Source organism: Pleurodeles waltl, chromosome 5 (genome assembly GCF_031143425.1).
Source record: "Pleurodeles waltl isolate 20211129_DDA chromosome 5, aPleWal1.hap1.20221129, whole genome shotgun sequence".
Classification (NCBI taxonomy): Eukaryota; Metazoa; Chordata; class Amphibia; order Caudata; family Salamandridae; genus Pleurodeles; species Pleurodeles waltl.
In genome coordinates this window covers 854257535-854273587 of record NC_090444.1, presented here as the reverse complement: position 1 = coordinate 854273587, position 16053 = coordinate 854257535, and the positions used below count along the sequence as shown (strand labels likewise).

Below are 16053 nucleotides of genomic sequence, written 5' to 3'. Positions count from 1 at the left end.
CCTTTACAACGAATTTCGCTGTAAAAGAATGTTTGGTAAAGAAATGTGTGGTAAATTCTCCCCGCCCTGCCCCCTTACACCTGATACCATACTCCACCCTGCCCAATCAATTAAAACTGCCCCTGCCCTGAGCCCTAACCCCCCCGCCCTGAGCCCTAAAAGTAACTCTGCCCTGTCCTAAAAACTACCCGCCCCCACTCTGAACCCTAAAACCTACCCTGAACTGCGCTAAAAACTACCTTGATGCCCCTGCCCCCCAGAACCCCAAAACCTACCCCACCATGTCCTAAAAACTACCCCGACCCTACCCTGTCCTAAAAATGAACCCGACCTCCCACCCTAAACCCGGCCACAGCCCTACTTACCTCTCTCTCCTCTGCTTCTTCCTGTTCCACCCGGACAGCTAGACCGCTCTCTATGCTGTAATCATGCATATGCGTGGTAAAGGCATCCATGCTAGTCCCATATTTGTGGTAATGGCAGCATGGTCAATGCATTGCATTGCATTGATTGCGTTGTAAGGGATATTTCCCAGTATGAGTGGTGGTATAAAACTAATTAAATGCATCTGAGAGAGAGTGGTGATGGATAGTAGTGAGGGAATCCGTGGCAGAGGTGGTCACTGGGGGGTGCCAACAAACAATGTTGCACAGGGCGCCACCAGCACTAAGGCCGGCCCTGTCAGACAGCACAGCAGTTCACAGGAAGGGGGCAGCACAGAGACTGCCACTTGACAGTCAGACAAGGACCTAGCAGCAATCATAGGCCTTACTGGCCTTCACAGGCAGGCGGGGGGGCCAGAGACTGACACAGCCTGACTAGAAAGAAAGCTCCCAACAGGCAGCACAGTGCATGGCAGGCAGCACAGGAATCGGCAGGAAGCACTGCGCCCAGCAGGCAGTACAGGCCTCTTAGGACTTTACACAGGCGAACTGCAGCACAGAGCTTGTCGCTGCCTAATAGGCAGCCAAGGGCCCAGCAGAGAGGGAATTGCCGGTCTCACAGGACTCGACTGGAAGCGACCGCCTCCCCCCCCCATCACCCCCCGCACGGCAACCCTTCTGGGTGCAAGCTTTGTGCAGGAGGCCCACCTCAAGGTTGTCCCTGTCCCCCCCAGAAATGTTGTGTCTCCTACGCCCCTGCCTCTCAGGTCTTGTCACTTGGCTAGCTCCCTCGGTTCCTTGCAGTGCAGCCAACAGACAGTGACCAGTAAACAACGTTGATCCTGTGCTCTCGCCTCCCAGCTTGCGACTTCGCTTCGGACAGCCGACGTCGCTTCAGTAGTGTCACTGCTTCCTCAGTCGCGTCACTGTTTAGTAGTACCATACTGCAATATTTAGTGCTTAGAGGAGGTAAGACAACTTTTGGCTCCGGGGCCACTAGGTCTGCTACATCATTCAAATCACGACCCTAATACCTGAAAGGTAAAAGCACTTGTGACTACCTGTTCAGTAGTAAAATTTAGCAATAATCTGCGTTTAGAGGGGTTGCTAGAGCTTTTGGCCCCGGTGTCCCTGCACCTGCTGCACCATTAAAACCATGACCACAGAGCCTGCAAGATAAGTGCATGTGGGACTACATGTTTAGTAGTAAAATATAGCAATATTAGGTGATTAGAGTAGTTATGAGGGATTTTGGCTCCGGTGCAACTGCACCTGTTGCACCATTCAAATTATGACCCTATTGCATGCAAGGTGAATGCACTTGCAACTGCCTGTTTAGTAGTAAAATATAGCAATATTTAGTGTTCAGAGGGGGCTCCTGTAGCTTTTGGCCTGGTGTTACTGCACCTGCTGCACCATTCAAATCATGACCCTATTGCCTGCAAGGTAACTGCACTTTTGGCTGCCTATTTAACAGTAAAATATAGCAATATTTGGTATTTAGAGGGGTTCCTGGAGCTTTTGGCCCCGGTGCCACTGCACCTGCTGCACCACTAAAACCTGAAGTAGAAAAGTAATGACATCAAGTAATGATAAAGAAAGAAGCCTTGAACATCAGGCTTAAAAAGCTCAATAGGGTTTCATGGCACTATGGGGGTGATTCCAACCCTGGCGGGCGGCAGTAGCCGCCCGCCCGGCGGGAACCGCCATTTGGCCGCCATGCGGCCAAAATACCGTTGCCCCCATTCTGACATTCCCGCTGGGCCGGCGGGCGCTACCCAAGTTAGCGCCAGCCGGCCCAGCGGGAATGAGGGCCGCAACACAGGAGCCAGCTCCGAATGGAGCCGGCGGTGTTGCGGCCGTGCGACGGGTGCAGTTGCACCCGTCGCGCTTTTCACTGTCTGCTAGGCAGACAGTGAAAAGCTGGCCGGGGCCCTGTTAGGGGGCCCCTGCACTGCCAATGCCAGTGGCATGGGCAGTGCAGGGGCCCCCAGGGGCACCAGGACACCCCTTACCGCCAGCCTCTTCCTGGTGGTGAAAACCGCCAGAAACAGGCTGGCGGTACGGGGGTCAGAATCCCCAGGGCAGCGCTGCCCTGGCGGATTCTCCCAGCCGGGGCAAAAACGTCGGAAAACCGCCGGCTCCGGCGGGCCGACCGCGGCGGAATGGCATTGGAAGCACCGCCAGCCTGTTGGCGGTGCTTCCGTCATTCGTGCCAGGGTCAGAATGACCCCCTATATTACTCTAACAACGAGCTAAGGAAAATGTGCACCTGCCAAGCATGGACACTCACCAGGCGTTCCAATTAGGTTATAACGTATATGTAGGAAGCTGGCTCTGTATACATTATATCAAAATGAGATATAGTGTGCACAGAGTCCAGGGGTTCCCCAGAGGCTTAACAGAGGCTAAAGTAGGTAATACTACTGCTCTTTTGTGGTAGTGTGGTCGAGCAGTTAGGCTTATCAGAGGGTAGTTCAAAGCATTTGTTGTACACACACACACACAATAGAAGAAGCACACACTCAATGACTTGACTGCAGACCAATGCTTTTTATATGGCAAAAATTACTTTTCTTAATTTATTTCTAGAACCACAAGATTAAAGTTGCAGGTAAGTACTTCAATAGATTCATATTTCACACAAATATCAACAGTACTTTGTTTGAAATCGATAAGTTACAGTTTTTAAATTATTGGCAATTATCTGTTTTAAAAGTTGAAAGTGCAATTTTCAGAAACAGTTCCGGGGGGGGGGGAAGAAAAGTTAGAACGTTTAACACGTAAGTACTTGACTAACAGTTCCAGTCTCTGGGGGTCAGGAAGTCCACAGGTTGGGGTTCAAGGTAATCCCAAACACCCACCACCAGAAACACGGGCCGGCCGGGTGCAGAAGTCAAAGTTGAGGCAAATTTAACATGGGCTCCTATGGAGACTGGGGGCACTCTGAATCAGGACTGCCTGCGCGTGAGTACCCGCGACTTCGGAGGCAGACTTAGGGGGGGCTTAGAGGAGCACTGGGGGAGGCACATGCAGGCACCAAACATACACCCTCAGCGGCACTAAGGCCACCAGGTGCAGGGTGCAAACAAGGCATCAGGTTTCCGATGCTGGTCTATGAGGGAACTCTGGGGGTCACTCAGAGGCTGCAGGCTGGGTTGAGGGGGTCGACTTGGACAAACCACAGGCTGAACAGGGAGGAGAGCTGCCTGCTGAATGTAGCTGCACCGAAGGTTGGGTTCTCGAAGGCATGGGGGCTGCGGGTGCAGTGGTCTTTGGATATCTTCGTATGAAGCTTTTGCGGTCAGGAGGGTCCTCGGGATTCCCTCTGCAGGTTTCGTCACGGAGAGGTCAACCCAGGACGGGCACTTGCTCACAATCACCTGGGGACTCTCTCTAGCTAGCTGGGCAACCTGGTCACTGGCCACAGGTGTCGGGTGCAGAGTGGTCAGGACTCACGGGTCCAGGGAGGCTCTGGAGTCCCTTGGTGTAGTTTATTTGTAGACAGGGCCGCTGTCCTCAGGAGTTCTTGGTCATCTGGGGTGCAGGACAGTCCTCTGGAGCTTGGCAGAGGTCGCTGGTCCCGCTGGCGGTGTCGCTTTCTTGTTGCAGGTTCTTTCAAGCAGGAGACAGGCCAGAAGGGCTGGGTCAGAGTCAGTTTGCGTCTTCCTTCTTCTCTGCTGGAGGTCCTGCTTAGCAGTCATTCTTTCTTGTCAGGTCATCAGGAATCTGACGATCCGGGTTCAAGGAAGCCCTTAAATCCTGGATTTAGGGGCGTTACAGGGGTCGGGGCAGTAGCCAATGGCTACTGTCCCTGAGGGTGGCTGCACCCTTCTTGTGTCCACTCCCTTTGGGGAAGAGGACACAGACCTAACGTTATTGGTCCCTGTCCACCAAAAGATGGAAGATTCTGCAGGGAGGGGGTAACCTGAGCTCTGGACACCTCAGGGGTGGTCCTAGCTGGGGCGGTCACTCCTCCCTGTTTTTCCCTAATTTTCCCGCCAGACTTGAAGCCAAAAGTGGGGCTTTGTTCGGGGGCGAGCAACTTCACTAGCTGGAGTGCCCTGGAGCACTGTAACCCGAGGCTTGAGCCTTTGAGGCTCACAACCAGGTGTTACAGTTCCTGCAGGAGGGAGGTCTGAAGCACTTCTACCCAGCACAGGCTTTGTTTCTGGCCACAGAAAGCACAAAGGCTCTCACCCCATGTGGTCAGAAACGTGTCTGAGAGTGGCAAGTTGGCATAGACTGGTCAGTCCTGCACTAGCAGTTTGGCTAACATACAGAGGGCATTTCTAAGATTCCCTCTAGGTGCATTTTTACAATAAATCCCACACTGGCATCAGTGTGGGTTTATTGTGCTGAGAAGTTTGATACCAAACTTCCAAGTATTCAGAGAGGCCATTATGGAGCTGTGGAGTTTGTAATGACAAACTCCCAGACCATATACTCAATATGGCTACACTCCACTTACAATGTCTAAGAATTAACTTAAACACTGGAGGGGCATATTGCTCATGCAGCTATGTCCTCACCTGTGGTTTAGTGCACCCTGCCTTAGGACTGTAAGGGCTGCAAGAGGGGAGACTTGCCTGCACCACAGGCCGTGATTTGTGGGCATGGCACCCTGAGAGGGGTGCCATGTCGACTTTGCCTTTTTCTCCTCACCAGCACACAAAAGCTGCAATGGCGGTGGGCATGTGCTTGGTGAGGGGTCACCCAGGGTGGCATAAAACATGCTGCAGCCCCTGGGGACCTTCTCTGGCCACAGGGCCCCTGGTACCAGGGGTACCTTTTAAAAGGGACTTAACTGTGTGTCATGGGTATGCCAACTGTGGAAACAAACGTACAGATTTTGAGAAAGAACACTGGTTCTGGGGCCTGGTTAGCAGGATCCCAGCACACCTTCATTCAGAGTTGGTATCAATATCAGGCAAAAATTTGGGGGGGGTAACCTTGGCAACAGTGACTTTCCTACAGGATATATATATAAGTGAAAAAGCCTCACGGCCCTGCCATAGCAAGACTTTTCTGTGGATCTTGATAAGAACAAGTAACAGCATACTAACAGTGCAAAAGTTATGAACTAGCCAAAAGATAGAGAGGAACCAAGCTAATTTGGTGCTCCACCCATACTGTCTCCAAAACACATTAAAGTTCAATCAACCTGTGCAACAAATAAATGGGTGCCATCAAATGGCATGTCAATCAATATAGACTGGACTGGCTCTGAAAACCCTGAGGTATGTAACCAGGCACGCCGACATAGCGCAAATGAGGAGGCCATACTTCGACCCATAGAGTCAGTGTTATCCATGGCGCAACAAACAAATTTAGCTGCATGATGTCCGGTCTGAACCAAAGGAGTAATAGTACTCCTGATGTCTTCCGGAAGCGAAGATAAAAATATTTGCTAATGAGTCCCATAAATAATGAAAGAAACATCCTAGAACACAAGATGTGTTCAAAGAGTTTAGAGCAGAACTTGTGGAGGAAAAAATATGCCTGCCACAGACGTCTAGATTCCTGGACACTATGAAGTGGAACATGTAGTCAAGACTCCATATCATAGAAAGCTAAAGCGGCAAGTGCCACCAAACTTCGATGAATAGGATGTCTTATTAAATAGGGCAGATCACCAACAAACAGCCTGACCAACCGTTACAGGATCCATGTAGCAAGTGTGGAAATGAAAGAACTGATGTCGGCAGGTTGGTGAAGGGGTTACATGGACTCCGCTGACATCACATCCGGTGGACGACATGAATACAGTCTCGCCCAACTCCCTCTTCTGATGTGCAGACATACTATAGAAAAAAGGTTCCGGTTCCAGGCTTGCTCCTGGGGAAGAATCAAAAGTAAGGAATCTGCAGCTAGATGTCTCTATCGGATTGATACAGATTAGGATGGGGCATGTGCGCTCGTCCGCAAGGTTTCCTGGAACAATAGATTTAAACCTATTCATTTCAACTACCTTCACCCAGCATAGGAGCATAGGTGACCCCTCATGTACGCAGAAGGATTTACCCCAATCGCCAGCCTAAATGTTCCAGATGTGGAGAAGATGGTGCCACCTTCCTACACATGGCATGGAATTGTAGGGAAGTTAGGGCATACTGGGAGGGAAGAAGTCCCACAAATTGAGCTGGCTACTAAACATCAAATGGGCCAATAGCCTAGGAGGTGTTTGCTGGGAACAATATCAAGGCCACTGGGTAATAAAATGTATCGATTTACGCAATGGGCACTCTTCCTAGCGAAGCGTAGAATGGCTGTTAGGTGGATGGGTGCTTGTTTTGGAATGGGCTGTAGCTGAGGAGCAGGTTCTCTAGAACTGACAAAGTACTGGATGACATTGCAACACAGGTGTTGGCATTAGGTTGATTCCATAATCATGATGCAAGCCCTAACGGATCCGATCTACACTCAGCTTTGAGGCATATAGTTCCTCAACTGCACAAGTTCCTTACTGGGGATTTGGATTACAGTTATGCCTTTATAAGGTCCAGTATATGCATGGTCGCTGACCTATTATTCATTATTGTAACGCGAGTCCTCTTTTTCTTCACTGGGTTCCGTTCGCTCTACAGATGCTAGGAGTAGCTGGGATATGCAGCAAGTTTTTATATTACTGTTCCATGTTTTTCCTTTGTGTCAGGTTTACTTTTTTCACTTTACACATGCAAAAACTAAAACAAAGTTTTTAATAAAAGCAACAAACTAGTAATGTACTTTCGACAATGCTCTTTCTGGTGGATAGCAGATTCTTCACCTTTAAAATATTCCAGGCACCAGACTGGATCAGGAGATTTTTGTAGCAGTGCACATGGGCATCGATAGGTGGCATTGTGCTGATCAGCAGTAGCTCTGTCCCGCCTGGAAGTGATGGAGTGGAGCAACATATCAGTACCACCTATGTGTTGACATCAGTTTCATTATCTTTCTCTTTCTGTGCTCTCAGATGCACAGACAACTTGTCATGACTTTGCCCCCCATTTTCACTTGGAACCTTTTTATATCTAAAAGAGGCCATTCAATTCAAAAGAACAAGTAGGCAGGAGAAGTACCTACCAAAAGGAGTGTCCTTAGTAAATAACTTGTTCTTCTGGATAGGTAATTTTAACTGCAGCTTCCCCACCTTCAGAATAGATGCCATGGCAGTATCCAAGTCCTGTTGAATCCAATGGGTAGTAGTGTTTATCAACGTAGGCACAGATGCTCACACTGCAGCCTGGAGGATGTCTAAAACATGCACCTCTTGTGCAGAAGCTGTTATGGTGGCCTTGCCCCTGGTATAGTGGACCCACAGGCCTTTACGAGGTTCTATCTTGACCAGTGCATAGCAGATTTTAAGACAAAAGACTATCTACTTTAAAAGGGGCTTTTTTGTACAACCTTCATTTTCATTGCACGAGTGAAGACCACAAAAAGCTGGTAGGAAGGCTGCTGTGGTCTTCCGTACCAGTTTGTCAGTAAAGAAAATGGTGAAAGACGGATGCACAAAAAGCGCCTGCAGTTCACTCACTAACAATCACAAAAAGGAAAACAGTATATAGGGTCATTACCTCCCGTCCCTCCCTCGCCTTCCTTTAAACCAATGAGGCCTCCTGCCTCCCTCTAGACCCTCCCTTCCCCTTTCAAAACCCCCCCACCCCCACCACCTCCTGTTCTTTTGTCTAGCCCACACTAGACTTACCTTTTCTCTCTCTTCTTCCACGGCGGGGCCTGGGGGATGTCGTTTGCTGCACTCCTCGGGGCGCGGAGCTCCGCGAGGTGTGCTCTGGCCGGTCGCGTCTTTTCTAAGCAGGCGGGGCTGCTCATAAGACGCGTCCTGGGAGTCGGCTGACAGGGTCAGCCGGCTCTTTGCGGCTGGGGCGTCAATTTCCAGTTTCCTCAGCCCGCGGAGCCGCGTTGAGGTGCAGAGTTGAATTGTTTTGGTTCCAGTACTGGTAGGACGGGCGTTCTGCCCGCATTTTTAACTACATTCTTTAATTTTTGGCTTGATGAGGATTGGTTAATGGTTGTGTTGTGGGAGGTCCTGGGCCCTGTATATTTGGGAGTGTATTCAGGGAGGTGGCAGTGTTTTGTGATTCTACCATGCCTAAGGTGCCTGCTAAGAGACAGAAGATTGTTTCTTCCTCCTCCTCCTCAGAGGAGGGTGCTGCTGTCATTTCAACACCTGGGGATCCCCAGATTCCGGGGGGTGGTGCTGCGCCACTCATGTCCAGGGAGGAGGTGCAGGAGATGATCGAGGTGGCTGTTTCCAGGGCTCTTCAGGCCGGGATGGCCAGACCTATTAGGTCTAAAACTACACATACTCCTGCTACTGCGGGGAGGTCCTCCTCCGAGGATGAGGAGGGGGAGGCTCCATCTACTTCCTCTGGGGGGAAATATGTATCCAGAGAGGAGATGTGGAAGGTGATGGCACATGTTCGGGACAATTTAGGGTTTCCAGTATTTCAGCCTACGAACTCTGACTCTCACTTATTTCCGCAATATCAGACGCCTTCTAAGTTTGCCATGCCTTTTCAGGGACCTGTGAAGGATATGGTGTTTCGCGAATGGAAGGATGTGGATAAGGCTCAGGTTCCACGATTTCTTCAGAAACTTTATTTACTTGAGGGAGAGGATGTGTTACCTCCATCTGTCCGCCTGGATTCAATTTGGCTACCCTGATTGGCAAAACGGCAGTCAATCCGGAGGATTGTGTGCCTACTGATGCCACAGACCGTAAGGTGGATTCAGGGCTCAAGAGGGCTTTTGCGGCTGAGAATCTGGCACTGAGAGCAGGTATATATTCTGCTTATGCGGCCCAGTCGTTGGTGCAGGACTTTGATAAGCTGGCTGTGGCTGTTCAGGAAGGGGCAGAGTGTTCCGAACTGCTGGTTGGTATGGAGCAACAGGCCAGGTTGTTGGCGGATGTATCGTCAGATGTGGTCCGTACTTCTGCTCTGGCGTCTGGCGCTTTGATTGGGGCCCGTAGGTCCCTCTGGTTGAGATCCTGGAAAGCCGACCCTGGGGAGAAGTCTGCCCTCCTGAGACTGCCTTTTGAGGGTCGTAGCTTGTTTGGAGATCAATTGCCTTCCATGCTTTCTAAGGCGTTTAAGGAAAGGAAGCATGCCTTACCTTATAAAGCGGGATCTGCTTCGGGGAAAGGGTGGAAGAAGCATTCCCGTTCTTCTCCCAAGATGGATACAAAATCTTTTTCTTTTAGGAAACGTCGTTTTCAGCCTCGTTTTTCCCCTAAGAAAGCTGCTCCTTCGAACCGGGGTGGGTTCAAGAAGGGGTCCTGACAATCACTGTGGGCCTGGCATAGGGCCGGTTGGGGGAAGGCTGAGGCACTTTCTTTCAACTTGGCAGGAGAGTGTCAGCGATCATTGGGTGCTGGACATTGTGGCCAATGGTTACGTCATCGATTTTGTTATGGTGCCTCCGGATTCGGGGGTACGTCCCACTCCTCTGCCTACAGTCGGGGCATGGAGGGAGGCATTGTTGGACGGAGTCCGGGACTTGCTTTTGAAAGGGGCCATTTCCCACGTTCCCCTGAAAGAAAGGGGTCAGGGCACTTATTCTGTTTTGTTTCTGGTTCAGAAGGTTTCAGGGGGGTTTCGGCCTGTGCTCAATCTGAAAGGACTGAATGCTTGGATCAAGACGGTGCATTTCCGCACGCTGTCAATTCAGACTATTTTCCCATTGGTCTGTCAGGGGCACTTTCTGGTGTCACTGGATCTGCAGGATGCTTACCTACATGTGCCTGTGGCAAAGACTTCTCAGAGGTTCCTAAGGTTTGCGGTAGATCAGGAGCATTATTAGTTTTGTGTACTGCCTTTCGGCCTCAAGTCTTCTCCTCGGATTTTTACAAAGGTGCTGGCCCCCCTGGTGGCTTTGCTGCATTCAGAAGGGGTGTTTATTCGTCCATATCTGGATGACATCCTGATTCATGCACCCTCGCAGGGCCTGTTGCGGAGGCAGGTGGCCCGGGTTCTGGTGGTCCTGCAAAACCATGGGTTTTTGATCAACTGGGGGAAATCCGATTTAGTCCCATCCCAGGATCTGGTTTTTCTAGGGGCTCGGTTTCAGACTCTTCTAGGTGTAGTGACGGTGTCAGAAAAGAGGTTGGATGTACTCCAGTCCATGGTGAGGGACGTTGTGTTACGGACTGCCCCCGTGCTCTTCTGTGGTTACGTTTGCAGGGTCATTTGGCGTCGGTGATATTTCTGGTCCCTTGGGCGCGTTTCCATCTGCTTTGCTTGATGACCTGGTTCCTGAGAAGGTGGGCACCAGGGTCCGGTTCTCTGATGTCCAGGATTCCGGGGTCAGGGTTGATTCGCCGAGAGTTGAGATGGTGGCTGGATTCCAATCATCTTCGGGTAGGGGTGTCTTTGTCTCCTCTGAGCCCGGTGGTGGTGACAACGGCTGCCAGCCTTTCCGGTTAGGGTGCTTGGATGGGGTCGGCACAGATTCAGGGGTTCTGGTCCCCGCTGGAGGCCAATCGGTCGTCGAATTGGCGCGAGTTGAAAGCTGTATTGTTGGCTCTGATACATTTCCAGGTATCCCTGAAGGGAACTGCGGTGCTTGTGCGGACAGACAACTTAGTAGCCAAGGCTTATGTCAACCGCTGGGGGGGACCAGGTCAAGGGCTTTGTTCGGTCTGGCCAGGAGGATTTTTTTGTGGGCTCAGGAGTGGGTTCCTTCTCTCTGGGCTATGTACATTCGGGGGGTGGTCAATGTTCGGGCGGATCCGCTGAACAGGGTGATTCCTTCATCTCAACTTTTTTCCCTCAGGAAGTCACTGTTTCTTCATCTGGTTCGTCTTTGGGGTCTTCCTGTGGTGGATGTGTTTGCGTCCACGGAAAATGCGAAGCTAGGTCGATTCTGCTCCCAGTTTTGGTGTCCTCCGGCTTGGGAGATGGACGGGACGTCGTGTCCTTGGCCGAGGGGTCTTTTGTACGCTTTCCCGCTGTTTTAGCTGATCCGGTCTTTTCTGTTGAGAGTGCGGCTTCTGGGGGCCAGGGTTATCTTGATTGCGCCCCGTTGGCCGAGGGCGAATTGGTTTCCGTTGCTGCAGCTGATGGCATCCGGCCGGATGTGGCCTCTTCCTCTTTGTCCGTCGCCCCTGGAGTTTCCCTGCCTCTCGATGGGGTCATTGAGGAGGTTACACTTGAAGGCCTGGAAGTTGAACGCCGGGGTTTGACGGGTCTGGGGGTACCAGTGACTTCTACTTTGCTGGCTTCCAGGCGGCGTTCCACTTTGCTTTCCTATGGTAGACAGTGGAAGGTTTTTTCTTCTTGGTGCTTACGGCATGGCTTGGATCCTACCTGCGCATCTCTCTTTGATGTGATGCAGTTCTTACAGAATGGTGCGCAATTGGGGTTGTCTGCGGCGTCTCTGCGGGTACAGTGGGCGGCTATTCAGGCGTTTAGGGGTCCGTGGCGTAATCTTCCGGATGAGGGTCATTTGATGCCTAGATTTTTTCAGGGGCTTCTTAATTTGTTTCCTCGCCCTGTACGTTCTTTTCCTTCGTGGGATCTTTCTTTGGTTTTAGATGCGTTAACTGCTGCCCCTTTTGAACTACTGGGGCAACGTGATTTACGCCATCTTTCTTTGAAAACATTCTTTTTGGTGGCCATTACTTCGGCCCACCGTTTAGGGGAATTGGGGGCCTTGGCCTGTTCTTTTCCTTTTTGTAAAGTTTTTCAGGATCGGGTGATTCTTCTTCCGGTTCCTTCTTTTATTCCGAAAGTTAATTCTTCTTTCCATGCTCGCCAGGAGGTCATCCTTCCATCATTTTGCCCGAATCCCTCCTCGGATGAGGAGGTTCGTTTACATTCTTTAGATGTGCGCAGGGCATTGCTGCATTATCTGAGTGTGGTGGCTCCTTTCCGTAAAGGTGATTCGCTGTTTGTTAATTTCGGTCCGGCCCGTAAAGGGGAAAAGCCTTCCACAGCGTCTTTGAGTCGGTGGGTGAGGTCTTTGATTTTGTTGGCATATTCCTTGAAAGGGGTGCTTCCCCCCCCCCCCTGGGGATTCAGGGCCGTTCTACCAGGGGTATGGCGGCTACGGTGGCTGAGCTTCAAGGGACTTCTGTGGTGGAGATTTGCAGGGCCGCCACTTGGGCCTCTCCCTCCACGTTTGTTCAGCATTATAGGCTGGCGGACTTGGGTGGTTTGGAGTCGGTGTTGGGTCACCGGGTCTTATCCTCTATGAGGTGATGGGGTTGGACATTGGTGGTCTGTGTGCATTCTAATAAATTGTTTGCAACTCACTGTCCCTCTCCTGTGTATTTCTTGCTATGTCTCATTGGTTTAAAGGAAGGTGAGGGAGGGACAGGAGGTAATGCGTCCATTTCTTACGATAATGGCATTACTCCTAGTCCTACTCCCTCGCCTTCCTTTGAGTTCCCTCCCGCCCCCCCCCGGTACGGACAGTCTGAGTTGCTCCTTGGGCTTGGTTTTTGTACAGGAGGTGGTGGGGGTGGAGGGGGGGGATTTAAAAGGGGAAGGGAGGGTCTAGAGGGAGTCAGGAGGCCTCATTGGTTTAAAGGAAGGCGAGGGAGTAGGACTAGGAGTAATGCCATTATCGTAAGAAATGGACGCAAAAGTTGTGGGGAAAAAATGAGCAATGGCTCAAATGGCCTGCACATAAGTAACAATAAAACCAAGTACAGGTCCTATTGTGGCATTACAAAAGGAACGACATGGTGTGTGTGTGTGTGTGTGTCAACCTCTTTATGAAGTGTATGACAAACGTGGACTTAAACAACCACGGTTGATCAGGCAAGCACCGAGAGAAGCTGAAAGGGCCGACAAATCTTTCAATGTACTCACCGCAAGCCCTTGCTTGGCTAATGAAGCAACAAAAGAACATCATAAAATATATCTTGTAAGGGCTAGTGTTTGAAGCCCCGCGCCAGGCAAGAAATTTGTTCCGCCGCCCAGATTAGACTGACTTTGTGGAATGTTCTCTGAATGCAAGGATGACATCAACCAACTTTGGTGGCAAACCAAATGCCTTCAATTGCTGCCACTCAATCTCCGTGCTTTGATGTATAGGTTTTTGTCACTTGAATGCAAGACTCTTTCCTGTTGCTGGGACAGGTGGCTCAGTTCGAAAAATTCCCTGCACCGAACCGGTCTTGATCCTCCGAACAACTCAGTGCCACAAGGATTGGGAACTCACAACTACGAAATGCACACTCCAATCCCTGCCTTGCAACTATCAAAAAGGAACTGAAAATCCTCTTGTTCGAAAGCCACTTTGAGACCAGGAACGGTCTACTCTGCTATTTAGATTTTAAAAAAATTAATTTATCAGTATCTGTTACCTACCTTTATTTGTGCCTGCTCATTTAGAACACTTTAATGCCTTTGAGTCACGTGCGCACTATGAAAATCTGCATAAATAAATAAAAGAAAAAAAATGCTCCATTCAAGTAGATAATTAGGACGTATTGTGTAGTTTAACAGAGACCGATAGAACCATGCAGTTTACAAGCAAGTGGCAAGAACAAATTAATATGGGTGCCACAGGCAAATGCGGCTCAAGGCTCAATAGAGAAATAAAATAGATAAAGGCCTAAAATCTGTGAAGCAATTAAAATTAATGACCGCTGACGCTGATTAGATAGGTTACTCGCAGTAGCCCATCTATCTACCAGTGCATATAAATCTCGGTCTGTTACCTGAGAAACTAGAAGAACCAGACATGTCATTTTGCATCTTCAAATGCAAACCTCAAAAAAATCAAAACAACTCGTAAGCAAACTGCAGGAGGTGCTTTTCCCACTCACAGCTGTAGGCATCAAAGGGTAGGTGCCTTGTACAATTAAGTGAGGTATTTGGAGTTAACAATGGAAAGGTTCCCAGAAATATTTAAAATATCATGTATTAATAATAATATTATATAGTTTAGCATATGTAGGGAAATTGGTAACATTCTGTGTCAACTTAATACACGTTAAATAAGAACCTACCTGAAATTGGGTCATACAATCTCAGCAATAATGAGATAAGCGTTGATTTGCCCGAGCCACTTGGCCCAACCACAGCCATGACTGAGCCTGCTGGAATGGAGAGATCCAACCCTTGGAAAATGGGAGTTTCTGGACGGGTTGGGTATGCAAAGTGGACATTTTGGAAATCGAGACCACCTCTGAAAGATTCTGAACGCAGAACAACTCCTTCTGTAAGAGACAGTAAATAAATGAAATCACCAAAAATGCCAACTTACAGGTACTGATAACACTTTAGTATAACGTATCCGTGATAGGAATCGGACGTCAAGGAGTTGGGAGAGCTACTTCAAGTACATGTTTACAAAGGCATGTTCTGCGGAAAAAAACAAATATAGTAAATAAATTGTGGAAGAGATAAAGGCTGGCTATTTCAGATGTTGAATATACCTTTGTAAGGCACTTGTGAAACTTTTAATCATTCAGAAATATTTTTCCTGGATGACCAATTTCATGTTCTAATTAGCAAAAATATAAAATTTGCTGACACACTGTAACATAATTAAACTGTTATTCCAGTTAGACCAAGAGATTTAAGGAAAATGCAAAATGGTGGGGAATTCATTTCTTATTTTTTGAGTTAATTAAAAGAAAAGGTCAAGCGTGTTACGACCTGCAGCACCAACGATAACCAAATAATAACTGCACATAATCCGGATTCCTTACAGAAACTGACAAAACTGAAAAATCTGGCCCTGGCTGCAGTCAGTGGCTTTGCCAATGCCTGCTTTCTTTCCTTTGCCATAAAGTAGAACAAGCATTGGAAATGCCAACAGGTCTAGCTTATGAATGTAAGTGTTTCTTATGTCAATGATGGGTGTAGACATTCAGTAGGCCGTCCTACATGTTCTCAGTCACTCAACTTTGCACTCATGAGTTCATTTACTCATAAATCCACTGACTGATTCTTTCATTCTCTTGAATGCCACATTCAGAACCAACGTGTTGACCATGTTCGAATGGTAAAAAAAACTATGGACAACACCATTCTATCATGGTCTCCTGGTTTAGAGAAAGTGGCAATGTGAGACACCGCACAGTGCAGATACAATTAGGGCAAGTGAACCATTAGCTCTGCCTTTAGAGCTGTATTGTTATCTTAGGAAATATTTAAATTAAAAAGAGGAGAAACAAATAAATGAAAGGGCAACCATAAAAGCAGAACATTGAAAACTAAGGGACAAGCCAACCAGGTTTGACACTGAACCACTTATTTTCAGGTGGAGTATAACATGTGATCAGGAAATGCTATCATTCACAGTGCATGAGAGCCGATGACTGATGTGTGCTATTACCCCATGCAAAACTCCTACAGATGAAACCAGAATGTAAATGACAAACAGACAAATAATAGAACAGCGCTCACCCAAATACCCTCGCCTCAAGGTACCTGTATGGATATGCTTTTAAATATACGGTGGGCTGATTCTTTAATGATTTTCTTAGTTACACGATCCTGGCAGATATCTAAGAAGAGATTCTAGCAAGAATAATTAAAGGGCTTGTCAGATGCAGTACCCAATACCAACATCCATCACTGCCAAGGTAATTTGTAACATTTCATTTAACAAAATACCTATCTGTAGTATTTAATTGAGAGAAATAACACTTCACCCTTAACTACATACCCATTGATTTTAACATTCAGGCTTCTAGGTGTTC

General features: G+C 48.7%; 1 protein-coding gene across 2 annotated transcripts in view; it reads right to left on the bottom strand.

Moving 5' to 3' along the window:
* The window catches only part of ABCB10 (ATP binding cassette subfamily B member 10), a 1288341-nt gene that overhangs the window by 407584 nt on the left and 864704 nt on the right, over positions 1-16053 (bottom strand). For both annotated transcript variants that reach the window (XM_069234944.1, XM_069234945.1), the window contains exon 8: positions 14353-14562. In XM_069234944.1, coding sequence (XP_069091045.1) covers positions 14353-14562 — 210 coding nt within the window. The remainder of the gene's footprint in view (positions 1-14352; positions 14563-16053) is intronic.